General features: G+C 43.8%; 1 protein-coding gene across 2 annotated transcripts in view; it reads left to right on the plus strand.

The window, feature by feature from the left end:
* Nucleotides 1-16877, plus strand: part of USP32 (ubiquitin specific peptidase 32) — a 3310274-nt gene that overhangs the window by 1013154 nt on the left and 2280243 nt on the right. For both annotated transcript variants that reach the window (XM_044054559.1, XM_044054560.1), the window contains exon 10: nt 327-410. In XM_044054559.1, the coding sequence (XP_043910494.1) occupies nt 327-410 (84 nt within the window). The remainder of the gene's footprint in view (nt 1-326; nt 411-16877) is intronic.

Raw genomic sequence — 16877 nt, forward strand, 5'->3', positions numbered from 1 at the left:
CAATTGGATATCTTTATTCTCTGACCTTCTTTATGGTTCTCTAAGGTGTTAAACTGCCTTTATTTTGTATCCCCTTTATTATAACTGCAAACATGATCTGGGGAGATTTCCTATTGCATGCTGGGATATGGTTTAGCCACGAGCTAGTGGAGGACCTCGGGCTTGTATATAAGGCTGAGTCAAGTCCGAGTCCATCCTGGTAAGAATGAAGGCAAAGATGGACAACACATGGAATGTTATAGTGAGTACATAACTTCTTTTTTTATTAAATTAATTAGGAAAAACAATGTATATTTGGTTTTATGACTTGGATTTTTTTTTTTCAGTTAGGACATCTGACACTAGAAGACTATCAGATCTGGAGTGTGACAAGTGTTCTTGCACATGAGTTTCTAAACCTTCTTTTCCAGGTAAATAAAAACAATACCCAATATTTTCACTGTTAAGTTACCTGTTTTTGAATTATGTTTTCATATGCAGTCAACTGTCAAGTTAGTAACATACTAGGAGTGCTGGTATATCACTTTATGATGACACCCTAGACAGATTTCCAGGACAGTTAAAACTTTAATCCCGATTTACCCAGTACTGTTAGAATAATCACTCACCAGTACGAATAGTACATTTAGACTGTGTGTAATTTCCTTGTCTTTACATTGCTTCATGGGTATTAATTTTGATACCCAGTACTGGCAAACAGTTGACAGTAATAATAAGTAATGATTTATAGCGCCTCCTGATTTCTTGGCGTAAGTATTGTATTCAATATACTCTCAGCTGTTTTGAGGCTGTACACTCTAGAATCATCAGCCACTTTTAAGAGTTGACAAACCTTAAGCTATCTCCTCTTGAGACTGAGCTATTATTTTATTTTGTTTTGTAACTCTGATATAATAAAACTGATTACATGATGAGGAATACTCTTTAGAAAATATTATGTTAACATATTTTTGTTGAAAGCCCATTGTAAAGTTTATTAGAAGCATTTTTACTCTCGTAAGGCTTTAGACTTAGGACATCTCCACATTGTGGAATATTTTCAGACAAATTTCTGATCTTTTTTGGAATGTAAAATTAATAAAGATAAAGCAAAGGCTATAGCCACAAATTGGTTCAGCAATACACATATGGGGACATGATAATATAAAGTGTTTGAGAGTATGGATTAAAAATGGCTTCTGTAAAGGCAGCTATACAAACTGAGAAACTGGAATCTCGTTTATGGTTATGATTAGTAAGATACAAGCAGTGAAAATGTTTTCAGTTTGTTTAGTTTTATATACAGCGCAGGCATATGTGGACAATAATTAATGAAGAGTTGAAGGAATTTATCTGGATTGTCTAGACACAGTGAGTCCTTATTAAGTTAATTCTGTTGGCTACCAGAAAACAATTTCTTGAAAACGGAAGTCAAAATCTAAATTTAACTGTATTTGTAAAAGAGATAAAGGAGCAGAAAGTGGAATCTTCAGAAAAGGCAAGGAGCAAATCATATATAAACTGAATGTCTGTGAACCATAAATGCAAAGTAATATTCGGGAGGAGGAGTGATATTTAAGTGAAGGAAGGAATTGAGCAATTTATGTAATGTTGGACTAAATGACCGTTGTTACAAAGAAAAAAAAGAGATATGTAATGTATAATATATGTTTATGAAAAGGATGTTAATCTGTTTTTCCTATTGTATGTGTATCTATGTCTTAAGGTGTTTAAAAAAGTCTCAGTTTTGGTTTGTGACAATGTGAGATATTGGAAATTGTTTAATTGCAAAGGGCTATACATTTGTTTCATTACCATGTTTTAACCTCTGATGTGAAGTTGTTCTATCTTGCCTTTATTCTTACTGATGGGTTTCGGAGTCGATCCTCGGCTCTGACTCGGCCAAATGCAAAATCTCGAGGTCTTCAACCAGCTCGTGGCCTACTCCCTATCCCATGATGCACTAGTGCTTCTCTCAGATCTCGTTTACCACTGCAACAGATCGTGCGTTTCACCAGCTCTGGCCAGTGAAATTTAAGTATTTTTCTTGCTGTTATAGTTATTGTAAAATATTTTTCTTTCAAATTTAGCTAGTAGTACTTTAGATTAGTTAGTTGATATAGGAGAATTATCCACAGTGATTGTGCACTCCTTAGTTTATAGGAACTTTTCTTTGTTGTGTGGCCGTTTTATTAGGCCTAGTTAAAAACTCCCTTCCCTATTTATTGTGTTTTAACTGTAGATATATATATATATATATATATTCACACACACGCACACACACACACACATATATATATATATATATATATATATATATATATATATATATATATATATATATATATATATATATATATATATATTTATATTTCATAGTTATTTGCTGTATTTTCTTGATGGCCTAAACTTAGCTAATTTCTTCCTTTGAGCCCATTTTATTCTTGGGGCTGAGTTATGCTTTAAAAGGGTTCATATTGCTTGTTTAAATTAGAAGGCTTTATAACTTTCCCTTTGTGTGTGTGTCTGTGTGTGTCTGTGTGTGTGTGTCTGTCTGTGTGTGTCTGTCTGTGTGTGTCTGTCTGTGTGTGTCTGTCTGTGTGTGTGTGTGTCTCTGTGTCTGTCTGTCTGTCTGTGTGTGTGTGTCTCTGTGTCTGTCTGTCTGTGTGTGTGTCTGTCTGTGTGCTTAGTTATAGGTTATTGTTAAAGCCCGTATTTTTTTAGGGCATCTATATATATATATATATATATATATATATATATTGGTAGTGTTCTGACTAAAATACATATAGTTTTTTGCTGTGTGGATTGATGTTCATCGTGTTACCCTGCTGCAGTCATCACACTTGGGTTAGCCTGTCATCAGGAGGTCCCGCAGTAGGCCTGAATTCCAAAGTCTTGGTCTGGTGTGGGTTGCTGTCGCTTCTTCCCTGACGTCAGTGCGCCAGGGGTATACAAGAGGCATCTGACGCCATTTTCTTCAGTCTTTCTTGCCGCGCGGTGCCCGAAGCAGAAGCAGTTCGCAACTGCCGGTCAGCCAACACCTGAGATTTTCTAATCGAGTTTCAGTCCGAAGTCTTCAAAGCTAAGTACCCCATTGGGGAACCTTTTCTTGCCTCAGTCCGATGTCAGAAAAAGTTAACAGTTGCATTTCTTGTGGGAAGCAAATACCTCATAAGGACTTTCATTCTTTTTGTATACCTTGCCTAGGCCCAGACCACAACGTCACTGGTTGTCAGTTTTGTGCTAGGTTCAATAAGCGAACTATAAAGCGACGCTTTGATTTCGCACGACACTACTTCGGTAGGAAATTTAGTTACACTATGCCATTGGAGCATCCGACTACCGGCGTGCATAAAAAACGCAAAGATAAAGACAGGCAGCCTAGATCCAAGCCAGACTCCGAGGCCTCGGCTGGGCCGGTCGCCGGTTCTCCGGTTTTCAGTGAGGCGCCTATGCAGCCCCTGGCTACCGCAGAATTGGATCCCCAGACCGTTTTGGATTCTCTAGCAGAGAGTTCTAGGCCGACGCAGCCATTTTCTTTAGGCCCTACCGACGGCATTGTAGAAGGAGAAGCCGGTGCTGTAAAAACACCTTCGGTTTCTGAAGGTGTCTTCAGACCGACTACTCTCACCATAAACTCTTACGCTAAGCTTAAGACTCCTCTAAAACCAAAAAAGACTGCACTTCAGTCTCCAGTTCAAGGCCCCATGCCTAAGAAACAGATGCTTAAAATGGCTGAAGATTTGTTTTCTTTAATCAGGGGTTCCCAACCCCCCCCCCCCCGACAAAAGGCCTAAACAAGAGGAGGATTATGCCTCCTCTGATCAAGTATCTATTTCCTCAGGCTCTTCTGAGGAACAGGATTACTCCTTTCCCCCTTATGAAGATTCTGATGCTGAAGATTCCATTCCCTCTGCTTCTCCCCCTGAAGACTATTCCTTTGGGGAAACCTTACATAACATGAGGGAACATTTCCACTGGGAAGGTCAGGACTACTCCGACTCTAAGAAAAGGTTCCAAGAGTTTCTTTTACTCCCCCAGCACAGACCACTTGCTATCCCCCCAGTTTTAGACATTGTGGATGATGTTTACTTAGAATCTAGTCTAAATCCAGATTCTCTGCCTCCTGCTCCAGCCAAACCAGATAGATACTATAGAGTGCCTGACTCACACAAATTCCTTTACAAAAGCCCTGTTGCTGATCCAGAGACAATCTCCCAGGGTCCCAAAGGGGCTAAGAGTTCTATGGCAAAAAATCCTGTACCCTCTGAAAGGGACTCCGGAGCACTAGATAGGTGGGGGAAGAAGGTTTACACCTCGGCTACTCTAGCTATGAGAGCACTAAATTGTCAATTTCACATGCTTAAATACCAGCAATTCCTAATGTCTCAAATAAAACAAAAGATGAGCATGCACCCTCAACAGTCTGAATTCAAGGAAATGCAGGATCTGTTGCATGCAGCTGAACAGGTGGACAAATGTACTTTACAATGTGGATTTGATTCCTTGGAAGCTTCCTGCAGAGCAGCTGTTACTGGGTCTGTTATACATAGGCATGCTTGGTTAAAGGAACAAGCTCTGCCTGACCATGTTAAAGCAAAGTTACTAGATGCACCCTTACAGCAGGATGTCTTATTTGGGGTTAAAGCAGAAGAGGTTTTAAAGAAAATGGAGGATAAGGCAAAATCTATGCAGACGGTCAAAGATTTCTTGCAGGTACAGCCCCCACGCTTCAGCAGAAATTGGCCAACAAAAAATTGGTCCTTTCCATCTTCTGACAGACCACAGAGGGGTAAATACAGGCGCCCAAGGGGCAGAGGACAAGCGCAAATCCCTTACAAACCTCGCCAATGGGGCACTGCAACACAGAAGGGAGGAGAAGACAGGTCCCAAACTATTAGAAGGCAAACACAATGACTTAAATCTCAAACTGCCAAGCAAAACTCTCTTGGCAGCTCCCTTGGGAGGAAAATTAGCACTTTTTGCAGACAACTGGCGCATCGTCACAAAGGACAAATGGGTCCTAGTCATTATCTCACAAGGATACAGATTCCATTTCCACACCTTGCCAAGGATAAAAGGAATGCCAAACCTGCCACAAAATCAATGGGCAGAGGCACAAAAACAAATTACAGCTCTCATGGACATGAGAGCCATTCAACTGGTACCTACGCAGGAGCAAGGCCAAGGATTTTACTCAAGGCTCTTTCTAGTTCCCAGAAAGGACAATGCTTGGAGACCCATTCTGGACCTTTCAATTCTAAACACCTTCTTGCAAGTACCCAAATTCAAGATGCTAACACTACAGCAGCTTCTTCCCATGTTGGGCAAGAAAGCTTGGCTAGTAACGTTGGACCTCAAGGAGGCATACCTACATGTCCCTATCAGACAAAATTGCAGAAGATACCTCCGTTTCATTGCAGGTTCAACCCATTACCAATTCTCTGCACTGCCCTTTGGCTTATCTACTGCACCTAGGGTCTTCACAAAATGCCTGGCACCAGTAATTGCATACTGCAGACAAAGAGGAATTCAAATATACCCATACCTGGATGACTGCCTCATCCAAGCAGAAAGCAAGGACATTCTCTTATAACATCTGGCTTTTGTAAAACACCTTCTAAGTTGCCTAGGGTACACAGTAAACGAAAAGAAATCAAAACTAGTGCCCTCACAAAATATGACATTCCTGGGTGCCAGCTTGAATACAACGGCCCAGATGGCTTATCTGACGCCAGACAAACAACTACAACTAACTCAATACTTCAAAACAGTGGCAACAAAGACCCAACTCCCTGCAAGAAAAATTCTGCAGGCCTTGGGCTTCATGGCATCTTGCATACTACTAATACCATTTGCAAAACTGCACATGAGGAAATTACAATGGTACCTAAAAAGCGTATGGACTCAACACAGCCACAGCTTGGAAACAATGATACCTCTCATTGCCTGCCTTCAACAGGAGTTTCTATGGTCACAGGCATGTCACCTCAACAAGGGTCAGCCTTTCACCTTACCCCCAGCCAGGCAGACTATGACAACAGATGCATCGGACTATGCCTGGGGGGCACACATGGCAGGACGGTGCGTTCAAGGCATATGGACTGCAGATCAAAGGAATCTGCACATCAATCAAAAAGAAATGCTAGCTGTCCAGAATGCCCTGACAGCCTTCAAGGACCTCTTACATTCAGGACAGCTTACCATAAGGACAGACAACACCACAGTAATGTGGTACATAAACAAACAAGGGGGTACACACTCCTACCCTCTATGCAGGCAAGCAATGACTTTGTGGAACACAGCACTGGCTTACCAAGTTCAATTACAAGCTCAATTCCTGCCAGGAGAAAAGAACACATTGGCAGATGACCTAAGCAGAAACATCATGGATCCCCATGAGTGGAAACTGGATCCACAAGTATTTGCAATGATAACTCAAAAATGGGGGCACCCAGACATAGACCTGTTTTCCAGCCCCCAAAACTATCAGCTAACAAGATTTTGCACAAGGACATTTCACCATCAAGCTTGGAAAGTGGATGCACTCTCATTCAGTTGGAAAATGCTCACAGTATATGCCTTGCCTCCATTGCCCCTTCTCACAAAGGTGCTGCTGAAAGTCAGGATGGAGATACCCCAAATGATACTCATTGCCCCAGACTGGCCACGCCAGCACTGGTACCCACTATTAAGGAATATGGCCCAGGGCCCACCATGGATTTTGCCACAAATTACTCATCTGCTCACACAGCAAGACAGTCACATTCTACACAGCCAGCTCAAAACCTTAAACTTAGCTGCATGGCAAATCACCTAAGCAACCAGCCAGCTCCTCTTTCACAAGCTGTTATGGATGTTATTCTGGAGGCCAGGAGACCCAGCACCAGGAAAGCCTACTCAGACAAATGGAAAAGGTTTTGCACCTGGAACCAAGCTAAAGGCCAAAGTACCCCTCAGCTGGACATACCTCAGATTCTACAATATTTATCTGAGATGTTACTCAAAGGGCTTTCTTTTTCATCTATTAAAATCCACGCCTCAGCTATTTCAGCTCACTACAACACGGATCCTCCCTTATTTTCACATCCACTTCTAAGGCAGTTTCTCAGAGGGGCCAAAAACATTTGGCCTCCCAGGAGAGCACCAACACCAACTTGGGACCTCAATTTTGTTCTGGAAAAACTTACGCTACCTACTTTTGAACCAGCTTTCTCAGCTGACTTAAAGTTTATATCATGGAAGACTGCCCTGCTGCTAGCAATTACTTCAGCCAGAAGAGTCTCAGAGCTTCAGGCACTAATGGCAGTAGAGCCTTTCCTCATTTTTCATCAAGACAGAGTTTCTCTACGAACTAACCCCTCCTTTATGCCTAAGGTGGTATCCAGCGTGGCTCTAAATCAAACCATCCATTTTACCCACCTTCTTTCCAAATCCACAGAACAAAGGAGAAAGACTCCTGCATTCCTTGGACATTCACAGACAGCTACGTTACTACTTGGATAAAACTAAGGTTTTCAGAAAATCTGACCAGCTTTTTGTATCCTATGCTACAGCATCACAAGGAAAGGCTATCTCAAAACAGACAATTTCCAAATGGATAGGACATTGCATACATTTTTGCTACAGCCACCATGGAAAACCAGTTCCTGCTAGCATAAGGCCCCACTCTACCAGGGCAGCAGCTACATCTACAGCCTTCCTCAGGGGGGTGCCAACCAAGGATATTCTGGAAGCTGCAACTTGGTGTTCAGTACACACCTTCACCAAACACTATCACTTACCACTTTACTCTAAGACTAGAGCTGGCTACGCCACTGCAGTTTTGCACGGCCTTCTAGCCTCCTCAAACCCTGTTTGACTTCACCCTCCATTCCTTAGCTTTGGGATTCTACCCAAGTGTGATGACTGCAGCAGGGTAACACGATGAACATAGTACAGTTTTGTACCTACCATAAATGTAGATGTTCGAGTGTATACCCTGTTGCAGTCCAGGTTACCCTCCCTCCATCCCCTCTGACCTAACTAAAACCTTTCAATACCTGAAATACTGATACAACCTTTGTGGTGTATTTGCTTATAGCTGGAGGGATGTTTTACTTGTGCTAAACTTTTATTATTGGTACTAGCTACTGACCACCTTTTGGGGGCACCTGACATCTGGGGCAAGAAAAACTGAAGAAAATGGCGTCGGATGCCTCTTGTTTACCCCTGGCGCACTGACGTCAGGGAAGAAGCAACAGCAACAGACGCCGGACCAAGACTTTGGAATTCAGGCCGACTGCGGGACCGCCTGAAGACAGGATAACCCAAGTGTGATGACTGCAGCAGGGTATACACTCTAACATCTACATTTATGGTAGGTACAAAACTGTACTTTTCTTCTTTGTAGCATGTCTCAGCAAGAGAAATCAAAGTCTGGATTTAAGAAATGCCCTAAGTGTGTACAAAAGATGTCCATAACTGATGGATACTCAGAATGGGTTTATTGCTTAGGTGAGATTCACCTGCAAAGAGGGCTGTTCCATATGCCATTCTTTTAGCAGTAGAGTGTTGCATGAAAGGAAGAGTAAGCTACTTGCTAGAGGTCTAGTAAAATCTTCCTTTCAAGAATTACTGGACAAAGACAATACCCAAGACAAGACATCAAAATCTTTAAAAACGTCTTCTAGGTCGGAGCCAAAGAAAGGTTTATCGACATCTGAAGTGACATAAACCATCTGCCTCAGCTCCAGAAGTTTTGGAACCGATGGTTGTTGTTGGTAGGAGCCGGTTCCTGGTATTGGAGCCGGTATCTCCTACCCACAAGTTGCCCATCCTCCAATCAGTGGCATCATCTGTAGCCTCAAGGCTTTTGGACATGGGTGTGGATGGCATGGTGCAGAGGCTTCTGCAGACACAGATGCTGGCCAAACTTTTGTCGGGGCCGATCCTCGGGCTTTGAAACTGTCCAAAACCCTTCCTGCTTCTTCCGTTCCTCCTCCGACCCAACTTAAGGTTTCGGAGCCAGAGTGTTCAGTGCTGATGATCATAGAATCGTTGGTGCTGACACATGTTCCAGGCCTGTTCCAACAGCTCAGACTTCCTTGGTGGCGACCGTGGAGTCTAGGAGCAGACACTCGCCAGCTGGATCCAGAGAGGATAGTGGAACCAACTTTTCAGTTCTGACTTTGCCTATCGGGTGAGTTTGGCGCCTACCTTGGGCTTGGAGCCCACTGCTTTGATGCCAGGGGAATCCCCTACTTCCTCGGATCCAGAGGTTCCTTCACATTGGAGCCAGGGGGGCTTTTGATGCCATGAGGAGAGTGTTGTCCCCTCAGGCACCCACATCATCAGAACCAGCAACCTGCTACCCTAAAGCGCCTGTGTCTACCTCTGCTTCACTGGTTCCACAAAAGCGTAGAGACCCAGAGCCTCAGGATACCTCAATGGGCGAGCCCTGCTCTTCTGAGACCTCACCAGAAGCTCCCACTGAGGAGGTTCCCAGGAAGAGACTTTGCAAGAGGAAGCATCTGGACTCCCCACATGAATCCGTCACTTCAGACACTGACTTAGATGAGTCAGAAGGGTCCCCACAGTCCTACTCTGAGGATATCTCTTTTGGAGATATCTTGGAAATTCTTAAACAGAGGGGTGACTGGCAGCCCATCAACCCTACTGATGAGTTAGTCTACCTGAAGGCTTTCGGGTCTCAGGTCTCCACCACTTTGGCGTCTCCGCCTTTCGATGAGCTAATGGAAGTAGTTTGTCGAAAGGTTTGGGAGTCCCTGGATACCATGGAACCTGTCGCTTGGAAGCCTAATCAGTTTATTACCTCGCCCCAGGACAAGGCTTTTTTAACAAAAGGAGTTCCCGTTGATGCCATGGTGGTGGCGGCAGCCACCAAGAAGGAGTTATCCGAAACTTTGACATCTGTCCATCCACCTAATAAAGATTCTAGGATCATGGACAGATATGGAAAGCACATGTTTACTTCAGCGACTTTGCTCTTAGGTCACTGAATTGTCTAACACATTTCACTAGATTGCAGAGAGAGCTCCTAAAAGAGCTAGGAGATACTCTACTGGGTTCAGTAGCTGCGGGGGTCTCAAAGAAAGTATCCTCACAACTCTCTACTCTCAATTTCTTAACAAACTTGTCCATGCGTCTGCTTTTGTACACAGCTGATGGAGCGAGCAGAGCAACGAATACAGGAATCGGCCTTAGGAGGTATTCCTGGATGCGGTTATGTCCCTTTGCAGAGCCCTTTAAGTCATCATTTATCGACACCCTTTTCGATGTCTCATCCGTTTTTGGGCCCAAAGTGAAAGAAATGCTTACTAGGAGTGAACAAGACGGAAACACTCTGTCTGCCATCAGAGTCCATTTTTCCACACCTACCAGACCTTACCGCAAAGGTCAGAAGGGAGGAAAGATGTGGTTTCATAAACTCAAGGAGCCTTTCAGGACACTTGTGGTGAGTCTCCCTCCAGAGGCAGAGGAGGGGGTAATAATGGAAGACGCCATCCATGCAGCAGAGGGAGTCCACAGAATCAGGGTAACTGAGATCAGTTCTTTGGAAAGCCCTATCAGCGCTTCTGCGAGGAGGCCCACCTGTCCATCTCTGGAGGCAGTCAGGGGATGCTTTTCTTTGTACCCACTCACCTGGCTAAAAATAACAAAAGACAGTTGGGTACAAAGCATCATATCCAGAGGCTACAGTATTCCCTTTTCCACCCCACCACCCTCAATATGGCCATACCACCCTGAATGCACCCGATCTCATGTGATCTCTGATCTCAGTAAAAAAATCTAAGATGTTCCACCCAGTCACCGGGAACAAGCAATTATAGAGATTCGAAGGTTGCTGGAAAAAAGTCATCCAACCAGTCCCAGCAGACCAGATAGGATCCAGAACTTACTCAAGGTTCTTTTTAGTTCCAAAGAATACAGGGGACTAGAGGCCCATACTGGATCTCAGCAGACTGAACGAAATCAGTGAAGAAGACAAAGTTCCGGATGGTCACGCTACAGTTGATGCTCCTGATTTTAGGGCAAGACAATTGGATGTGCTCGATAGAACTCCAGGACGTGTACTACCACATAAAAATGACCAGACCATCCAGGAATCATCTGCACTTTCAGTTGGGGGCCAGTCATTACCAGTTTCGAGCTCTGCCCTTTGGTCTCACTACAGCCCCCAAAGTGTTCACCAAATGTATGGCAGTAGTCACGGCTCATCTGAGACGTTTAGGATTCCAGGTGTTTTCATACCTAGACGACTGGCTCCTTACCGCCACCACCAGGCATCAACTCATTCAAGCAAGAGACACCACTATGAATTTAGGCAACCAGTTGGGGATTAGCATAAATTTAGAAAAGTTTACTTTATTGCCATCGCAGCATACCGTTTTTATAGGAGCTGACTTAGACACCACCATTATGACCTTAAAACTTCTGCCAGAAAGGGTGTTTACTCTTCGACAGCAGGTTCAAACTCTTCTCTTAAAACAAAAAGCCCCAGCGTCTATGATTCTCAAATTGTTGGGTACGATGGCAGCAGCAATCATTGCAATCCCATTGGGTCAGATGCACATGGGCATACTACAATGGCTCCTTTTCACGCAATGGACCTTTCAAGATCTTCCAATGTCTCATCAGATTTTGATCACAAACTCCTGCAAGAAGGACCTTCAGTGGTGGCTAACATCGCATTGGGTGATAATAGGCCATCCCTTTGTTTTACCTACACCAATTGCTATAGTGACCACGGACGCTTCCCTGATAGGGTGAGGGGGGCATTATCAGGGAAGAACAGCCCAAGGCACATGGAAACAACACAAGACCAACCTGCATATTGATGTACTAGAGAGGAAAGCGGTACTTCTAGCATTGCAGTCCTTTCAAGACTCTCTTCCTATAGGGACTATTGTGATACAGACAGACAATATGTCAGTAGTCTGGTACATAAACAAACAAGAAGGGACCAAATCTTACCCCTATGTCAAGAGGCCCTGAGGGTATGGCAGTGGGCAACATCCACCCAGCGCTTTCTGATAGCAATGCACATCACAGGGAGGTCCAACGTGATAGCAGACAAACTGAGCAGGGCAATTCTATTGCCTCATGAGTGGTCCCTGAAGAAAGAAGTAGCGGAAAGGATATTCCACAGATGGGGCCAGCCTTGCTGTGATCTCTTTGCAACTCCCACAAACACCAAATGCAGCAGCTATTTTGCCCTTGTCCCCTCTCCGGCATATGCCCAAGGGATGCGCTTGTACACTATTGGCCCCTGGGTCTCCTGTATGCCTTTCCATCTGTACCACTGATACCCAACATTTTACAGAAAGCCAGTGCCCTGGGAAGAACTATCATTTTAATAGCCCCCTACTGGCTTCATCAGATTTGGTTCTCCTTCCTCAGGCCTCATCTCTTGGAAGAACCTTGGATCTTGGACCCAGTTCCAGACCTTTTGATTAATTCATTGGGGGCTCTTCATCCTTCTCATCAGCCCCTCAAATTGACAGCTTGGCTGCTCCAATTCCAAATATAGCCAGGTTTCAGAGTTTCAGAATCTTTCTGCTGCAACTTAGCATATTTTAACATCCTCTCACAAATCCTCTACCAGAAAGTTACATCTCAGTAAATGGAAAAGGTTCACAATATTGGCATCCCAAAACAACATTGATCCGTATCTGGCTTCATTATCATCCATTTTAGAGTTTTTGACTAAGCTCTTCAATGAAGGGACAGCTGCAGCAACCATTTGAGTTCAATTGGCATCAATTTCAAACTTTCATCTTGGTGATCAAGGGTCTAATATCATGTCACATAGTCTCTCCAATGTTTTTCTCAAAGGTACCATATATCTAGGACCACTCATTAAATCCCGTGCTACTCCATGGAATTTAAATCTTGTTCTTTCATGGATCATCCTACCCCCATTTGAACCAGCCTCCTCTTGTGACCTGACATATCTCTCATAGAAAACCATATTTCTAGTAGCCATCACTTCTGCTCGGAGGGTTTCAGAGTTACAGGCCTTGTCCATTAAACCTCCATATTTTATTTTTCATAATGATAGAGTTTCTCTTCGAACAAATCCCTCATTTTTACCAAAAGTATGCTCAGACAAAAGTCTCAGTCAGGCTATAGAGTTTGCTGTATTCTTCCCTAAATATAGCAATAAGATGGAGTATATGCTGCACAAGCTTGATGTCCACAGGCAGCTTAGTTTTTATTTAGATAGAACCAATGATTTCAGAAATTCTGAACAGCTTTTCGTTTCCTTCTCAGATTCAAAGAAGGATGTTCAGGTGATGAAAACCACTTTATCAAAATGGTTATCCGATTGTATATCCTTTATTTACAGTTCAGTCAATGCGCCATTACAACACAAAATAAAGGCCCACTCAACTAGAGCTGTCTCCACTTCTTCAGCCTTTTTGGCTAAATTACCAATAGTTATTTGTGCAGCAGCTACTTGGTCAAGGCCGCATACCTTTATCACTCATTACAAAGTAGATAGGGCCTCCAGGAACAGGACCTCCTTTGGTTACACTGTCCTGAGGAATATACTCCCATGAGCCACCCGAGAAAGATGGTGCTTGGGACGCTAACCCATCAGTAAGAATGAAGGTGAGAACAACTTCACATAAAGAAGTTATGTACTCACCATAATGTTCCATGTGAGTTGTTCATCTCGCCTTCATTCTTGTGTCCCACCCTCCAAACCCCCTACCAGTTTTTCTTGGGGACTTGAGAAGTTGAGACAAGTCTTGGTGGTATTAGTCCTTATCTAGTCTATCCTGTGATACTACTGTTGGGAAATTATCTAGTCACCTCATTTGGCAGCAAACAACATCTGAGGGAAACACTAGTGCATCATGGGATAGAGAGTAGGCCACGAGCTGGTTGAAGACCTCAAGCTTTTGCATTTGACCAAGTCAGAGCCAAGGATCGGCTCTGAAACCCATCAGTAAGAATGAAAGCGAGATGAACAACTCACATGGAACGTTATGGTGAGTACATAACTTCTTTTTAATATGCATTATTTTACTGATACTCAAGATGAAGTCATACTCTTGTTTAGCATTTGTAATTCATTCCTTGATAACTAGCTTTGTCCATTTCAGGGTTGTGTGTGTGTGTGGGGGGGCATATCCAGGCATTCAGTGGGCGCAAGGTAGAAAAGCTAATCCTGGACAGGATGCCAGTCTTACACCATCTGAGTAACACATAGCATACACATCTGCAGACAGTTTGCAGGATCATCAGTTCATGTTCTGCATGTCATTGTGATGTGTCTAGTTTATGTTTAAGTTGGGTTAAGTTCATAGAGGAGAACTTATGCTGTGACGGACTCTTTAATGTTTGTTTTTTATTTAAATATTACTGGTGTACTTGATTTTTTTTCTTCCACTCCAAGATACTTTAGATGATTTCAGTGAATTCAGCAGGATGTTCATCGTGCATACAGCTGCAGTCTTTACAGATGGGGTTCTCCTTCCGTCAGGCGGGTCCTCGGTCGGCCGAATTCCAAAGTCTAGGTCCGGCGTCGGTTGTTGTCGCCTTCTTCCCTGACGTCAGTGCGACAGGGGTATACAAGACACAGCCGACGCCATTTTCTTCAGTCTTTTTTGCCGCGCGGTGCCCGAAGCAGAAGCAGTTCGCAAGTGCCGGTCGGCCAGCTCCTGAAATTATGAAAATTTGGAAACCGAAGTCTTCTTTAAAGCTAAGTACCCCGTTGGGGAAACTTTTCTTGCCTCAGACCGATGTCAGACAAAGTTAACAATTGTATTTCTTGTGGGAAGCAAATACCGCATAAGGATTTCCATTCCCTCTGTATTCCTTGTTTAGGCCCAGACCACGACGTCTCGGGCTGTCGCTTTTGTGCTACTTTTAATAAACGCACTATTAAGCGTCGGGCGGAGTTCGCCCAGCACTTTTTTGGTAAAGCTTTTGACTATAAAATGTCGTCGGAGACTCCGACTACCGTTTTGTCCAAAAAACGCAAGGACAAAGACTGACACGTGAGGCCCGCAGTCTCCACCGACACACCGCCAAAAGTGGCTACACTTGGTCCGATTCTCAGTGAGGCGCCTACGCAGCCCCTGACTACCGACGACACTTCCCTGGCGGTGTCCTCTGTAACCGAGACCGCAGGTTCCTCGGCCCACACCCTGACTACAGCTACCGAAGCCACTGTGAGTGTTGAGCCTCTTAATGTGGATAGGTCTACTTCCACCCATGGTGTCTTCAGACCTTCTACTTCCTTTTCCATCAAGGCCTTTACTAAGTCTAAATCAGCCATGCACTCCCAGAGGCCTGTTGCACAGGGCCCTTCTCCAGGCCCCATGCCTAAAAAACAGATGCTCAAAATGGCTGAGGATTTAATTACTCTTATCAGGGGTTCCCAACCCCCACCAGACAAGAGACCCAGAGTGGAGGAAGAATCTCCCTCTTCTGACCAGGGCTCCATTATTTCAGAACATTCTGATGAAGAGGAGCATTCGTACTCCCCTTTTGAAGATTCTGATGCAGAACAGTCCATTCCTTCTGTATCCCCCTCAGAGGATTTCTCATTTGGGGAAACCTTGCATACCTTGAGGGGAACACTTCCATTGGGAAGGCCAGGATTTTTCAGATTCCAAGAAAAGGCGTAGGGAATTTCTTCTGCTACCTCAGCACAGACCTCTGGCGATACCACCTGTCTTGGACATACTTGATGATGTTTATTCGGAGGCTTGCCTTAATCCGGATTCCCTGCCTCCAGCCCCAGTCAAGCCTGATAGGTACTACAGAGTTCCTAACTCACACCAATTCCTTTACAAAAGCCATAATGCTGACCCAGAAACCATTTCTCAGGGCCCCAAGGGAATGAAGGCCTCTACTGCTAAGAATCCATTACCTTCCGAAAGAGAGTCTAGATCCTTAGAAAGGTGGGGAAAAAAGGTATATACCTCGGCCGCCCTAGCCATGAGGGCCTTAAATTGTCAGTTCCATATGCTTAAATATCAGCAATTCCTGTTATCACAATTAAAGAATAAAATGTGACAACCTGAACAACCAGATCTGAAGGAGTTACAGGATATGATGCATAGTGCAGAACAAGTGGGTAAGCACACCTTACAATGTGGTTATGATGCTCTAGAGGCCTCAAGTAGAGCTGCAGTTACAGGATCAGTCATTCGTAGACATGCCTGGCTTAGGGAACAAACCTTGCCTGATCATGCCAAAGCTAAATTACTAGATGCTCCTTTACAAAAGGATGTATTATTAGGTACTAATGCTGAGGAAATACTAAGGAAAATGGAAGAAAAAGCTAAATCTATGCAAACTGTTAAGGCTTTTCTACAGGTACAACCACCACGTTTTAGTAGAAATTGGCCTTCAAAAAACTGGTCCTTTCCAGCCACGGACAAGCCCCAAAGAGGTAGATACAGACGCGCAAGGGGCAGAAGGCAATCTCAAGGATCATATAGAGGCAGACAATGGCAATCTCCAGCATCAAGAGGTGGCGAAGACAGTGCACAGCAATACAGAAAACAAACCCAATGACTTTCCCCTTTGCATGCCAAGCAAGGCTCAAGTTGCAGCACCCTTGGGAGGAAAGCTGACATTATTTTCAAAAAATTGGCATATTGTCACAAAAGACAAATGGATCCTGGACATTATAAACAGAGGCTACAGATTTCATTTTCACACTCTTCCAAAAATGAGAGGCATGCCAAACCTGCCACACAACCAAAGGGCAGAAGCTCAAATACAAATTTCAAAGCTCATGGACATGAAAGCTATTCAAGAGGTACCTACTCACGAACAAGGTCAAGGTTTTTATTCCAGACTATTCCTGGTACCAAGGAAGGGAACCGATTGGAGACCCATTTTGGACTTATCCATCCTAAACACATTTC

Source organism: Protopterus annectens, chromosome 13.part0 (genome assembly GCF_019279795.1).
Source record: "Protopterus annectens isolate FY-2018-M chromosome 13.part0, PAN1.0, whole genome shotgun sequence".
In the NCBI taxonomy this organism is placed as follows: Eukaryota; Metazoa; Chordata; order Ceratodontiformes; family Protopteridae; genus Protopterus; species Protopterus annectens.